The sequence below is a fragment of the Puma concolor genome, chromosome B2 (assembly GCF_028749965.1).
Source record: "Puma concolor isolate L17-30 chromosome B2, mPumCon1.1.hap2, whole genome shotgun sequence".
NCBI classification, from domain to species: domain Eukaryota; kingdom Metazoa; phylum Chordata; class Mammalia; order Carnivora; family Felidae; genus Puma; species Puma concolor.
In genome coordinates this window covers 102,726,534-102,742,804 of record NC_141671.1, presented here as the reverse complement: position 1 = coordinate 102,742,804, position 16,271 = coordinate 102,726,534, and the positions used below count along the sequence as shown (strand labels likewise).

General features: G+C 37.3%; 2 protein-coding genes across 3 annotated transcripts in view; one reads left to right on the top strand and one right to left on the bottom strand.

Moving 5' to 3' along the window:
- LAMA4 (laminin subunit alpha 4) overlaps nucleotides 1-1,906 on the top strand; it is a 145,262-nt gene extending 143,356 nt beyond the window's left edge. For both annotated transcript variants that reach the window (XM_025925625.2, XM_025925623.2), the window contains exon 38: nucleotides 1,445-1,906. In XM_025925625.2, the coding sequence (XP_025781410.1) occupies nucleotides 1,445-1,590 (146 nt within the window). In that variant the 3' untranslated portion in view covers nucleotides 1,591-1,906. The remainder of the gene's footprint in view (nucleotides 1-1,444) is intronic.
- A 9,610-nt stretch (nucleotides 1,907-11,516) lies between these two features.
- FAM229B (family with sequence similarity 229 member B) lies at nucleotides 11,517-15,155 on the bottom strand. Its single transcript, XM_086707637.1, has 3 exons — nucleotides 15,001-15,155; nucleotides 13,186-13,324; nucleotides 11,517-11,742 (listed from the first exon to the last, which is right to left on the bottom strand). Exons 2-3 carry the CDS (start codon nucleotides 13,308-13,310, stop codon nucleotides 11,625-11,627), a joined length of 243 nt encoding a protein of 80 aa, XP_086563763.1. The 5' UTR covers nucleotides 13,311-13,324; nucleotides 15,001-15,155; the 3' UTR covers nucleotides 11,517-11,624.
- Between the last annotated feature and the right edge of the window lie 1,116 nt (nucleotides 15,156-16,271).

Genomic DNA, 16,271 nt, shown 5'->3' with positions numbered 1-16,271 from the left:
TAAATTAAAAAAATTTTTAATTAAAATAATGTAATCCACACATACACACAGATTTGACTGTTCCTCTACTGAAAAGCCTGCATTATTCTATCATAGTCAGGCTTTTAACCCAAGGAATGTTCTTAATACCGTGTTGATTTTATTAATCAGTTACTTAGGGTACTGGGACACTTTATTGTCACTACCTACCGTAAATTGTGTGAATTATGCAGACCATAATTTCTATATGAATTATTTTCTCTAGATGATGTTCCCCATAAACCAAGGGTGGTAAGCTTGAGCAGAATGAAAAGGCATGTTCTAAAACTAGTTTCCAAAATGGGCAGAAGAAATAGATGTTTCTGCCCCTTACACTCTTTCCTGTTCACTCATTTTTATTCTGGTGATGAAGTATGCTGAGCAGCCTTGAAGAATATATATAGTCATACTAATCTAGAGACAAAGGGAATTGATCTCAGCCCCCTTCCAAATCTAAAACTTGATAATTATTCTAAATATGAAATGCTATTTCCATGATTTATTTTCAGTACAAAGCTTCTGCACAGTCTTAATCTACACTGCTTAGAAAACTTATTACAGCTGCTTGATGGTATTTAATTTGCTGTCCTGTTTTATGTTCCTTCCTGAGTTAGTGATTTCGAAGTGTTTTCCGTCTCTTATCTGCTACTGCTCACATAGCTGTTTGTTCATAATAATAAGCTTTGACTAAATGGATTTTAATTCCATGAAATTTCTAAGTCTTCTCAATTGCTTTAAATTATATTGCTTCTATCATCCAACACATTTAATTTTATCTGTACAATTAATAAGCATAAGGCTTCTTCTAGATCTCTAATTAAGATAAGGGGAGAAGGTTCCCCTGGCATTCTACCGGGCACCTGTGCCCATACAAAGACTAGTCTAATTATCATTATCCCATTTATAGTTCTCAAACCCTGAGCTCAGAAAAATTAAAATTTAGTTTATATGAATTCATTATTTTCTCATTGTATTTTATGAACTTGGCAAAAATGTGGAGGCTTAAAGGCAAAGGGTGATGATACAAATTAAGCAGAAACATGAGCCAAGTCTAAAAACAGTGTGGAAGCTAAAATTCCTTTCCCTTTTCTCATTAAATCACACAAAAATAAGTATAGATCCTGAAAATTCGCTACTGAAGCTTTATCTGTAAGTGGTAGATTTCAGCCCTGGAAGACAAATGAAATCTACTCAGAAATTTGATCAGGGAAAACATGGCAAAACTTTAAAATTACCACATGTTCATATTTCTTCAAAGGCAGATAAAGTTCCTGAGAAAAGGAGTCAATTATAATTATATTCCATTTTTGACATGGAAATCATCTTGATGATGTGAGCAGTTACTATGTATATTTCTGCCCAAGTAATATTTGGACTTGGAATGCCTCACTTGCAATCTTGGTTTTCGTTTCTTTCTTTTTTTCAGAGTCTCTGCTGACCCCGCGCTTGGCCCCCAGCAGACCCTTCACAGGCTGCATCCGTCACTTTGTGATTGACGGGCGGCCCGTGAGCTTCAGTAAAGCAGCCCTGGTCAGCGGCGCCGTGAGCATCAACTCTTGTCCAGCAGCCTGACGCAGCAGAGCAAAACTGCCCCTACGAAGTTCTTGAGAGCACTGAAAGAAACACAAAGCCAGCTGGGAGGAACAGCGACTTTTCCTCCCGGTGGGAGCCTTCGTCTAGTTGAGCAGGACTTAAATGAATCGTCAGGGACTGGGTGTTTATTAATAATTTCTTACTTGGATTCTGACCTTGGATCCAAAAGGTCTCCAATGAACAACAATCAAAGGAGTGTTACACTTACTTGTATTATTTCCTGCTGGTGAAATTACTGTTCCTGTTTCTAATAAAATAGAAGGGATCCTAAATAAACACTGGCACACATTTTTTTTAAGTATGCCTAGATTCTCAGATTCATCTTTCTTTCAGGGATGATACTTTGAATTGGATTACACCAGAATATCTGAAGTATACTTTTCTTTATCCTGAAAACATTTACAAATTTATATAAAATCTAAAATTAGGGGACAAGTTTGCTTTTAGCATTTTCATTTGATCAGTATAACAAGGATATTTGGGATTTATAGCAGTTACAATGTTTAAGAAAATAAATTTCTTTTTTTTTTATTTTTTTACCATATATTTATTTTTAAGAGACAAAGACAGAGAACAAGTGGAGGAGGGGCAGAGAGAGGAGGAGACAGAATCTGAAGCAGGCTCCAGGCTCCAAGCTGTCAGCACAGAACCCAACACAGGGCTCGAACCCATGAACTGTGAGATCATGACCTGGGCCGAAGTCAAATGCTTAACTGACTGAGCCACCAGGCACCCCAAGTAAAGTAAATTTCTAACAAATTTTTAGAAAAATGGAAGTATAATTTTTTCTAGATAAGAAAAAAAGAGTTAAACCACTTTTGCCCCTTATTTCTGTATTTTTTAATGTTTATTTTGAGAGGGAGAGGGAGAGAGAGAGAGAGAGAGAGAGAACACATGCACATGAGCAGGGGAGGGGCAGAGAGAGGAGGAGAGAGAATCCCAAGCAGGCTCCATGATATCAGTGCGAGCCTGACACAGGGCTCTATCTCATGAACTCTGAGATCGTGACCTGGGCCGAGATCAAGAGTTGGACGCTTAACTGACTGAGCCACCCAGGCACTCCCCCCTTATTTCTTTAAAATAAAAATAAAATGGCATGAGGGGAAGCTTCTGTAAGATATTATTACTGTGTGTTCTATAAGAATCATGAAGGATATTACAGCAAAGAAAGTATGACACAATCATAAAATTCTATTTACAAGTATAGAAGTCCTTTTATTAAAAGTTTTTCCCCACATAACTACAACACAATTAGTATTATTTCTAAAATTTTATAATTTTGTAGGTGTCTATACTCATAAAATCTAGAAAAAATGGGCATGAACAGCTGGTGTAACATTAAAATGCAAAAACTAAAATAATTATACATGAAAAGATAGTCACCATTGAAGACTGAATGAGAAAAAATAGGCCCTTGTATCAATAGGATTAAAGATAGGTAAAAGGAATAATTTTGGGTGTGGGGGGGAGAAGGCATAAAATATTTTGAGGAATTACTCTGGGAATAAAATAATCTCTGACCTTGGGGAAAAATATATATGTAAATTATTATATAAGATAGGTATCTACACATATTCCCCTGTTACCCTCCTGTCTCACATACATTAGTAATAACATTGAGAATATCAATTAAAGTAGCTAACATCAACTCATAGAAGGATTACTGCATGCCAACCTCCATGATAAGCTAAAGTTTATTTCATTCGATCATTACATTAATCCTATGAAATGGCATTCACAGATAAGAAACCTGAGACTTAGAAAGGTTAGATATATAAATTGATGTTGGCTGTCACTCAGCTAGACCAAGGAGCCAAGATTCAAAACAAGAGACAGCATAATTATCCCCTTGCTTCCTACCTCCAGAGGACTGTGCTATCAGCTGTTCTCTAAAACTGTGGTCACAAACCCAAATGCCTATACAGCCAGAGAGTTACCATAAAGGAGTAAAGCTTATGGGGTCTGATTAACAAAATCAAGGGGGCACTTGCCAGGTTCATCTAGAAAGACAGTGGGTGCTCAATTCAGCTATCACCATGAAAGAACACAAGTATTGAAGGACCAGAATTTCCAACAGAAGCTGGAAATGTAAAATTTGGGGAGTTTTGGAATGGCCTGATTTTTCAGTTGGTAACTAATTAAATTACAGCAACAGCAACCACAATATCAGCCAAGCAAACAAAACCTTCTGAGAGCCATATGTTATATGTAGGCTAAAAACTCTGAATCCAAGAGTCTAGAACCTTAACAAGTACAGATTGAACCAGAGCTCAAAACACACAGTACCCTCATATGCCCCCCATCAGACCCAAGCAGGAAGAAGTGTTTCTGAAACACCCCATCATTTTCTTTTCCAAAACGTTCTCCCGAGGCATCCTAGAGGGTCACCTCTTTCCTCATCCTCAGAAGAAGCACAAAGTAGACAAAACCAGCCAAGCTGCAGATGCTGTCTGGACCTTCAGGAGCTCCAGTGGGCATGCACAGGGACTCACATATAGACACTAAAACCACAGAAATCCTACCTTCTCCACAATTTACAAGGCCACTTTGCAGCATTAGTATTCCACCTTCTGATGCTTGGCAAATGAGAATCTACTGAATATACTGACCCATATACCTCTTAACAAACCACACAGTAACCTGAAGTTTTGAACAGCAGGACTCCCATCTTCTCTCAGCTTATGTCTAGGGAGAAAAAAAAATCATATATACTTTTTCCTTTTAGTTAAACAGAGTATATCAGGACTTCATATAGAGAAATATGGGTTGGATGCTCATAATAATTTTGACCAATTGTTGTTTTGGCCCCTGACAGTTCAGAGCCCTTTCAAACTGCTCCAGTTTGAAGGAGCAGCCCTATTTAGGCCTATGTCTTACCTTCTCCTCTCATGACTACAGCTGATTGGACAAGAGTACCAAACTCTATAGCTTCCCAACGAAGCAACATCCCATTATCTGGTGGTGTGAAAGATTAATTCAAACAGACATTTTCTTTAAAAATTCTGAATTGGGAGGGGCGCCTAGGTGGTTCAATTGGTTGAGCGTCTAACTCTTGATTTTGGCTCAGGTCATGATCCCAGGGTCATGGGATCAAGCCCTGCATGGGGCTCCTCACTGAGTGGGGAGCCTGCTTGGGATTCTTTTTCTCTCTCTCTCTCTCTCTCTCTCTCTCTCTGAAAATAGACATTTAAAAAAGTAAAATGAAGGATGCCTGCATGGCTCAGTCAGTTAGCGTCCAACTTCGGCTCAGGTCATGATATCACAGTTCATGGGTTTGAAACCCGTACTGGGCTCTGTGCTGACAGCTCAGAGCCTGAAGCCTGCTTCAGATTCTGTGTCTCCCTCTGCCTCTGCCCTTCCCCCACTCACACTCTGTGTGTGTGTGTGTGTGTGTGTGTGTGTGTGTGTCTCAAAATAAATAAATATTTTAAAAGTAAGATGAAATGAAAAATAAAATTCTGAATGGGGAAGCATGAAAAGAATCAAGCATTTGGCAGAAGTTGAGGCCAAAATAAAACTATCTGAAATGATGGTTTTAAGTGTTTACCACACACATTTATAAACACACACTTTAAAGAAAAAAAAACGAAAGAAAAAAAAAGAATTTAGCATTTCTCATTCTACAGATGTAGGATAATACATCTATCTGCCCGTACAAACCACCTCAGGTCTCAGCCTGGAGTTTGTAGCGGGTAGTGTATATCCTAAGTTACTAGGATGTTTTTGTTCTCTGGGCCCCCATATCCTTGTATGCAACATGATAGTATAGGGTGTCAAATAGAATGCTTTCTGTTTCCCTAAATTTGTGACTACAGTCTATAGCTGGGACCATAAAACAGGAAATACATCACATTTGAAGTGTGGAGTCAATCTCTTCTCCTTTAGAACTGACTCGGAGAAGCCATTTCAGCATAACCAGCAATGTAACACCACACTCCCCCAATATCACACGCACACACACACACACACACACACAAAGTCTATATAAAGAGGCTAGAAAGGCAACAAAATGAAACACTATCCAGAATGGAAGCTCCATGAAATTATCTGTGTTATTCACTCATGTGCTGTAAGAGCAATGGAATAGCACCTGACACATAGGTTTATGCTCAATAAATATTTATTGAATGAATTTCAGGAAGGCAGAATTTCCATAAAAGTTACCCCTCACCTCACCTCTCAACACAATCACTAGTAATTTTCATGGAAGTCTGAGGGGGAAAAACAACTGGTATTGACTTCTCCACTTGGGATCCCCTGAGCCCCAGGGATCTCTGATTGCCTGAGATGTAGGGAGTAGATGAGGGAAAAAATGGTATGGCCCACCAGAGAGACAAGAAGCATTCCCTCAGGTCACTGGTAATCTTTCCGGAAGAAGGATGGCTACATGGGTGGATAAGGCCATTCAGTTTTTTACACTTCGCAACACCAGAAGACATCATTCCCAGAGGACACTGCTAGGGGGGCAGGATGGGGCAGGTGGAGGGTAGATGAGATTGAGGAATGAAAGCCTGTTCTCATGTGCCAAAGCATGGGACAGCGAAGCACACACATCAGAGGAAGTCAGCATGTGACCAGCCAGAATAAGCAATGGAATCCCTCAAGGAGCTCCTAAAGTACAGTAATGGTGGCGCCTCACCAGCCTAGCCAGACCATAGTGCAGGCAGCTAAGTCAGCCACCTCAACAAATGCTTTCAGGTGACCACACCTAAGACGAAGGGTTAATGAGCTGATGTTAACCTGAAAGAAGGTTGTGAAAGCCTGATGCCACATGGTTGCCCTAAGACCTATTTATATTCCCTTACAGAAAGCCCGTATCTAGCGATGTGAGCTATGTAGGAAGGCATTTACTCAAGGCAGAGGCTATAGAGGACTAAAGAATTCATACTGGTTGAAAACTTATTGGTTCATCTTTTTAATATGAATTAAGTCTTTATGATCTACAGTAATGTCTCCACTTTAATTCCTGATAACAGCAGTTTGTATTTCCTTTTTTCCCTGGTAATTCTGTTTAGAGGTTTATCAATTTTATTGATCTTTTCAAAATGCCAGCTTTTTTGGCTTCATTGATTTTTCTCCGTTATTTATTTTTATTTTATTGATGTCTGGTCTTCATTGTTTCTTTCTTACTGCTTATTTTTGGTTTAGTTTTCTCGTCTTTGCTGCTTTAAGATGAAAGCTTATCATTCGCTGACAATGTTTCCTCTTTTCTAATGAAAGAACTTACATTTTCTAAGTACTATTCATCTGAGACCCATCCATTTTGATACGTTCTGCTTCCATTTTCATTCAATTCAAAATACTCTTCTAATTTCTCCTGTCATTCCTTCTTTATTCGTGGGCTATTTGAAAATCTGTCACTTAGTAGCCTACTATTTGGGGTTCTCCAGATATTTTTCCATTGATTTCTAACTTAATCCTGCTGTGGAATATGCTTGCAAATTCTGCATATTTTGCCTACATCTCAATGTATTGAGACTTGTTTTGTTGCCTACGATGTGATATATTCTTGGTGAGTTTTCCATGTGTACGTGAAAAAAATGTAGTTTCTGCCACACTGTCATTCTACTATCAGATGTTGAAATCTCCAATTATGAATGAATGCAGTTGTTTCTTTTCCATTTCATCAGTTTTTGATTGGTGTACTTTGAAGTTCTGCATAAACACTAAAATTATTAAGACTTTTTTTTTTTTTTTTTAACGTTTATTTATTTTTGGGACAGAGAGAGACAGAGCGTGAACGGGGGAGGGGCAGAGAGAGAGGGAGACACAGAATCGGAAACAGGCTCCAGGCTCTGAGCCATCAGCCCAGAGCCCGACGCGGGGCTCGAACTCACGGACCGCGAGATCGTGACCTGGCTGAAGTCGGACGCCCAACCGACTGCGCCACCCAGGCGCCCCTAAGACTTTTTTAAAATTATGAAATGTCTCCCTTTATTCCTTGTGGTATTCTTTGCTCTAAAACTGTCTTATCTATTATTAACGTAAGCTATTCCAACTTCATTTTTATTGATGTTTACATGGTATATCTAGTTTTATACTTTATATTTTTAATTTATGTGTCTCTTAGTATTTAAATTGGGCTCAGATAATCTCCTTTTCTAGCCAACCTGAGATTCTCCACCTTTTCATTGAAGTATTTAGACCTTTTGTGATTCATGTAAATATCAATATAGTTTGGCTTAAATCATTCTTTGTTCCTTTTTCCCCTTTTTCCTGCCTTCTTTGGGAATGAGTGATATTTATTCCATTTTATCTCCACTATTGGGTATTAGCTCTGTCACCATTTGTTTTTAGAGATAACTCTAAAGTTTACAATTACATATTTACTGAACACAGTCTATCTTCAAATACCATTATGCCAGTTCATAAATAGTCTACAACATAAGACTAAACTTCCTGTCTTTTGGCTATTTTTATTATACATTATACTTTTATATAATCATTTTTATTGGGGTTCCTGGGTGGCTCAATCGGTTAAGCATCCAACTTCAGCTCAGGTCATGGTCTCACAGCTTGTGAGTTTGAGTCCCGCATCAGGCTCTGTGCTGACAGCTCAGAGCCTGAAGCCTGTTTCAGATTCTATGTTTCCCTCTCTCTATGCCCCTCCCCTGCTCATGCTTTATCTCCCTCTCTCTCAAAAATAAACATTAAAAATTTTTTTTAAATCATTGTTATTATTTTTCTTTAAACTGTTACCTGTTAAATGTTTAAAAATGAGAAAAAGGCTGTTATATTTATCTGCATAGTCTCCATTTCTGGTGCTCTTTATTTCTTTTGCAGATCCAAATTTCTATCTGATGTCATTTTCTTTCTGCCTAAAAAAACTTCCTTTAACATACCCTATAATACAGGTCTGCTGGAGTTGAATTCTCTCAGCACTTTGTTTTCTGGCTGAAAAGTCTTTTCTTCGTGGCTTTTGAAGGATGCTTTAAAAAAACTGTTCTATTGCCTTCCTGCCTGCATGATTTCTAATGACAAGTTTCTCTAATTCTTATTTTTGTTCCTCTGAATGAATTTCCTCTCACATTTTAAAATTGTCTCTTTATGCTTGGTTTTCAGATAATTTGATTATATTAAATTTCTCTAAATTTCTTTCATTCATTTCAGTTTCTTCATGTTTCTTCTTCTTGGGGTTGGTTAAACTACTTGGATCTGTGAGTTTATAGCTTTCATTAAATATGGAAAAAAATTTGGCCATTATTTCTTCTAATATTTTTCTTTCCCACCCCCACTTATGGGAAGTCACTTACATATATGTTAGACTGCTTGATATTGAAACACAAATTTTATTTTTTCAGTCCTTTTTTCTTTGTATTTCATTTTGGATAATTTGTATGTCTTCAAGTTCATTAATCTTTTCTTCTACAGTGTCTAATCTGTTCTTAATATCATTCCATGTATATTTTTATTTCAGAAACTGCATTTTTAGTCTCTAAAAGTTCAGTTTAGGTCCTTTTATACCTTCCATTTCTTTCATCATGATTATGCTTTCATCAACTACTTGTTTATAGTAACTTGTCCTCTAATGCTATCATCTGTCATTCTGATTCTGTTTCCATTGACATTTAATAATTCTCTTGACTATGGATTGTATATTCCTTTCTTGCATACCTGGTAATTTTTTATTGGATGGTGATCATTGTGAATTTAACATTTTTGGTGCTGGATTTTATTGTTGTTCTTTACATCTTTTTCTTTTTTTTTTTTTTTTTAAGATTTTATTTTTAAAGGTCACCTGGGTGGCTCAGTCAGTTAAGCCAGGTCATGATCTCACAGTTCATGGGTTGGAGCTCTGAGTTGGGCTCTGTGCTGACAGCTCAGAGCCTAGAGCCTGCTTTGGATTCTGTGTCTCCTTCTCTCTCTCTGCCCCTCCCCTGTGGGCTCTGTCTCTTGTCTCTGTCTCTCAAAAACAAATACATGTTAAAAAAAATATTTTATTTTTAATTAATCTCTACACCCAACATGGGGCTCAAATTTAGAATCTGGCCATCAAGAGGTGCATGCTGTACTGACTGAGCCAGGCAGGCACCCCTGTAGTTCTTTAAAGCTTATGGCTTTTTTCCCTCCTTGAATGTAGTTCAGTTACTTGGAATCAGTTTGATCCTTTCAAATCTTGCTCTTAAGCTTTCTCAGGGAAGGTCCAGGACAACTTGTAGTCTCAAATTATTCCTAACTCCCACCCCAAAGCCAACCCCACTAAGGCAATATCTTGCTGATGACTCTATTAAATGTTCCAATGCTCCATGTATTAAAAGATCTTTCCAGTATAATTTAAACACAAATTATTTCCAGCCTTGTATGGACTCTGAGGAAGTCATCACTCCTTTCTCCTTTTCTACTGTTCTTTCCCACCTTGGACAATTTCCTTCCTGGATTTTGTTATTTTATTTTAAGAAGTATTAAATTTTTATTTGTCAGGTAATTAAGTTACTTAAGAATCACTTTGAGGAGCGCCTGGGTGGCTCAGTCGGTTGAGCGTCCGACTTCAGCTCAGGTCACAATCTCATGGTCTGTGAGTTCGAGCCCTGTGTCAGGCTCTGGGCTGATGGCTCAGAGCCTGGAGCCTGCTTCCGATTCTGTGTCTCCCTCTCTCTCTGCCCCTCCCCCATTCATGCTCTGTCTCTCTCTGTCCCAAAAATAAATAAACGTTAAAAAAAAAATTTAATAAAAAAAAAAAAAAGAATCACTTTGACTCTCTCAAATCTTATTTTTAAGCTTTGTTAAAGGTGGTATGCATTAGCTTTCAATCTAGTGTTAATTTAGACCTCCTACTAAGGTGTGACCTTTCTGGGGTCTCCCTTCAATGCTCCATGTTTAACAAGGTCTTTCCACTCTGTCTGGTTGGAATTCAAACACCTCTGGGCACTGTGTGAATTTTTCCAGTTTATATTATATGCTATGTATTAATATATATTGTTATATATTACATTATAAAACTCAGTATTTTTCCATTTATACATCCCTGGAAATTTTTCTTTTTCACTTCATGTAGTACACATGTACATATATCCATGTAATTATAAGCTAATAAATCTTTCATTTAAAAAGGCCTATATGTATATCTACAGGTGCAGCAAGGGAGACAAGAAACTAAGGGAACTGTACTTGACCCTAGAGTTAGTCTTTTGGAGAAGACAATGTCATAGGATGGATGGTGGATGGTAACCATGAAAAGGAAAATAAAGCAGGATAAGTTTCTTGGGAGTAGTGCAAGGAAAAAAAAAAAATAGCAGCTGGCCTAGACCTAGCCCTCAAAACTTATTTGTAGGTCTGATCAAACAAAAATATCTACCTGAGGCTTCTCACTACCAATTGTAAACAATCTCAAGATGACTGGTTGTGACCTAAGGGACAGTGTAATGATGGGACGTAATTTTTTCATGGAAAATAGGGGATAGAGACATGGCCCTCACCCTCATTTACAACAAATTTAACCAATAACCTCAGCTCCCATATACAGTTTATATGATTTGCAGATGAACCATGACTAAGAACTTTCTTTGGTCTCGGTATTCTTCCCCAAATGCACAATCTACTGGGCTCCATTTCTTACCCAATATAATTATTCCTAAGCAAAACATTATCAAAAGATGTCAAGCCAGGTATTAAGGTATTCAAGTAAAAGGATTCAGGTAAGAGGCAACCCAAATATAAACAAAGGAAACCAGCCTAAAACACATTAAGTACTTAGAACAGGCCCTTCATGACTGATAATCAAGGTGAATTAACCTTCATCTTGAAACATTGATATTAATGATCCACTGTGAACAAGATGATCTCTAAAGGACCTTCTAATTGTGAAATATTATTCTGTCTTATCCATCAAACATAACTGATGGCTTAATACCACACATTTTGCAGATGACATTGTCTTTTCTTACTTAGAGGAAATATTTCAACTGTTGTCATCGTCCAAAGGTGCCACTGCTTTTATTTGTTTATCACATCATAAGATGATACTTGTCCATTACCCTTGACCTAGTCAAACCTCTACAAAAGACTTAATGATGCTATTTAGGATGCATTTCCTTGCTGCTTTGTGCAGGTGGCTTTCGCATTGTTGCATAGACAGTGATGGGAACGTCAGTTATTGTCAGGCAATGACTTCCAGGGCACCTTCGGAGTTGCCTGAATGAAAGAGCAAAGCACACGTGGTTAGATACTAAAAAGGAAATTTTTTCAAAGCAACAAAGTTTGAGTGCATATCAACTGCTTTAAATCATTTTGAAATCTTTGAATGTCACAATATAACACAGTGACATTGATGAGCCAGACATTTTAGACTTATGTTGCAAAGAAATTATGATTATTGACATACCCTTAATCACAGGAAATTCATAAATAATCCTCTAAATGACCATCTTGAAAGGTATACAGTGATTGCTAAATGGCAAAAAAAAAAAAAAAAAAAAAAAAAAAAACGCATGGGGAGTGCATAGTTGTAAACATAGTGGTACTACTATGGCAATTTATATATATATATATATATGCACCTTAAAATCACTTCAATTGAGTGATTTAAAAACTAGAATATGTGGGGGGTGCCTGGGTGACTCAGTCGGTTGGGCGTCCAACTTCGGCTCAGGTCACCATCTCGCAGTTTGGAGTTCGAGCCCCATGTCAAGCTCTGTGCTGACAGCTCAGAGCCTGGAGCCTGCTTCGGATTCTGTGTCTCCCTCTCTCTCTGCCCCTTTCCCGCTCACACTCTGTCTCTCCCTGTCTCAAAAATAAATAAATGTTAAGAAAAATTTTTAAAAAACTAGAATATGTGGAAAAATATAAAACCGAACATACTATTCCATGTACTATTCAAATGTTGATTGAATCCTTAAATGACATCTACTCCAAAACTACATCTAGTACTTAAATTTCTAGTCCATCATTCCCACCAGATAATCACCCAACCTCAAACATTTCTAAAGACAAGTGCTTAGTGCTTCCCAAAATAGCCCACTGCATCCTTAAATAACTCTGATTTTTAAAGTACCTACCTTATTAGGCTTAAATCTGTGTTCTAAAAGCTTCCAAGCCATGAGAAATCTAAGAGTGTAGTAATTAATGGTAAACAGCAGAAAAGTGGAACACATCCTATTTATTATAGTTTTCTTCAATTTTGCAAAAAATGATTTTGTTTTATAGAACATTCATACTCTATATCACTATCTTTCTGCTAAAGGTCAAATCAAAGCCAAAGTGACACTAAATCTGAGATAATAGTCTTCATATTTGCAGCCTTGTGCCTAGCATGTAAAAAGCACTAAAGATTTGCTTATTTAAATGAATGTTATCTTTCTTGTAACTATCAACACCAACAAACTAGCTAAAGATTTACCAGAAAATAATAACAATAAAATAAGAACTAGTCTATCATTGAGACTTACAGAGGTACCAAAAACAAACTGTGCTAAGAAAACCTGGAATCTGTTAATACTAATTTCATAACAGCAAAGTTTGTTAATACTAATTTAATGGTCCCAGGCTTTTTTCTTGCTAATACTGAACATCAACTAAAGCTTATATTGATGATAGCTATTACACATTTCCTCAGCCATCAGGATGAGAAGACCATACCTGGTTGGTGACATCTCTTTCCCATTACAGGCAGCACTGGAGCTCAGCCCAGATTCCAGCCCAACTGAAGAATCTCCTCCTTCCACTGGAAACTTCCTTGGCTGGGTCCCAAACCGAAAAGGCATAATTCACAGAACACCTAGATTAGAAAGTTAAAATAATGGAGTGGGGGTGAGTTGTCTTCAAAAAGTTCTTTGGAGTCTTTAGTGTTATTATTTTGTCACAGTTATATAGAAACATGCTGAAAATGACGTTTTAAAATATCTTTAAAAGTATATAAATGCCATATTACACAACTCCTCCTTACTATAATTTTAAGTCTAGCAACAAATATAAAAAAGCCATTAGCTGGTAGAAGTGAACTGTGCCCTATGGTTAAATTACGGAAGTCTATTTCTACTGTGTGGAAGGAAAAAAAAAAGTTTGCTTGAAATGGCTGTTACAATCAACAAGGTTGAGTCCCTACCACCTCTCTCCACTGCCTCTCTGTCTACCTAAGCCCTTCACTTCCTTTGAAGTATAGCCAAGCCTCCCATCCTCCATGACACCTTCCATCAACCCTCTTCCTGATGATCGTTCTTTCCCCTGCCTCTCTACATTTATAGCACCTTAGGTGAGAAAGTGCCTTGGAAGAGTTAGACTGACTATGTAACCCTAAGCAAGGGACTTGATCAAGTATGTTTCTCAAGGATAAATTGGGGATAATACTATCTACTTCCAGGGTAATCATGTGAATTAAATAAGGCAAAATGTAATTAAATGTAAAATGTAATTAAATTAGGCAAAATGTAAACCACATGTAAAATACAATGCCTAACACATAGTCAGTGTTCAATAAATGTTAACTATTATTACCCAGCAGATGCTACTGAGCATTAGTAAATATTGTACACACACACACACACACACACTCAATTTAACATAATGAATATGTGAGATATATGATAAATATGATACACGTACACACAAACACACATATACACACACACTGTTCCCACTCCTTACTTGCTAGGACCAACTCATTCGTTAAGTCTGAATTTGCATTTCACTTTCTCAGGGAAGCCTTCCATAACCACTACATTATATAAGTTTTCACAGCACTGTAATTTTGCTTTGTAATAGGTATCACTCTAATTCAGGATTTCTCAACTATGACACTATGGACATTTGAGGCCAGATAGTTTTTTTGTTGGGGAGGGAAGGAGTTGGCCTGTGCTTTGTAGGATATTTTTTGCAGCATCTAAGGCCTCCACCCACTACATGCCAATATCACCTTTCCCCAAAAGTTGTGACAATCAAAAATGTCTCCAGACATTACCAAATGTCCCCTGGTGAAGAAGGGGAAGAAATCACCCCATGTTGAGAACCAATGTCCTAATTTTTTGTCAATGTTTTTGCTTAATCATTGTCCACCGCCCCCGCATCCCTATTTCATGTCTGTCTTTGCCACCACTGACTGAATCCTTAATACCTAGAACAGTGGCTTGCACACAGTAGTTAGTAACTAACATAAATTTACATATGTTCAACAAAAGACAGGAAAAATTAAATATGTCTTATTATGGTTTCTTATGCCTAGAACAGTATTCTATGCCTAATAAGTATTTGTTATGGTAATAATAAAATTAAAGTTTAATAATTTGAATATTATATGTAATGGTTTTTATAGACTCTGTGTTTCCTTTATCAAGGAAAAAAGTGGTATGCTCAATGACAAGTTAGTAAAACCACAGTAAAATCTATGGGTTAGTATATCTATCTAACTAACGTAGGTATGAAGTTTTAGGTAACTTAATCAAGAATACATAGACTTACCAAAATAGTCTGAGTCTGATTCCTGCAGAGGTGAATAAATCAAATGCGTCTACTGACCTTCCATAGAAGACTGGAATTGCCAAAGGAATGATGATCAAATGTTCCAGTGACACCCAGAAATTATTACATCAGAAGATTCTTTCACATAGTTTCCTATCTGCTAAAGAATAGAAGGTCACAATTCATAGCTCCAGCAGCAAGCCGAAGCTTAGCTGAAGGTTGTCTCTCAAGTTTCACAGTCTTGTTCTTGTCACTGCCTTATTCTCCAACAATATGAAATATTTTAATCTATGAATGAGCTTATGTATATTCTAAACCTACAGTCTAATCTGTACAAAATCATGAGATTCTTCTCACTTTATATCCCTTTTCCTCATTATCTTTATCTTCCAGTTTTTTCCTTAACTATTAACACAAAGTAATCCAACCTGTGTCCTCATCCCACACAAGGGGCCTCAAACTGCACCTTTACACATTTCTCTTTGGCTCTTCCTATGTGGGATTCTTTACAGCCTCTCTCTCCCTAATGCCTAGACTCCCTCTTCTATTTCCTCAAGAGCCTTAAAACTCCCAGATGACAGAAATAATGGCTCAATTTTCTCCCAATTGAGAAAATAAGAATACATCCTATACTGTCCTGTTTTGTTCTCTGGACACTGAGGCTCTGTCCTCTGTTCATATCATCTTTGCCAAAGAAATGATGATCAAGTGTCCCAGTGCCACTCAGAAATGACAGAATTTTTTCACGTAGGTTCCTATCTGCTAAAGACTAAAGTGTCTCAATTCATAGCCTCAGCAACAAGATGCAACTCATCTTCTGGACTACCCTCCCTCTCCTAATTTCTGTATCAACAGCTTACCTCACTGAATATAATACTAAAGTATAACTCTTAAGCCACAACATTTCTCTTCAGCTAATCTTTTTTTGTTTTTCAGCGTTCATAGTTGATGGCAAACTACTAAATGACATTAAGCATTTAAATTTTCTTTTCTACCTACATTTTAGACTATTTCCCACTGCTCTGTTTTCATATGATTTGTGTTATAGAAATTGGCATTTTACATAACTAAGTTGATGTTAGACAAAATCTTACCTCTACTTCTTTTTCTTACCAGGGTGCTATCTGTGAATAGCTGATCACAATTTTCGCTTAGAGATCCCATTCAACTGACTGTGTCTTAGTCAGACAAACTGAAATAATTGCTGGCAATTGTTAGCTAATGTATCATGAGGACCTAAATATTGGATCCTTAGGATGGCAAAATTGTTT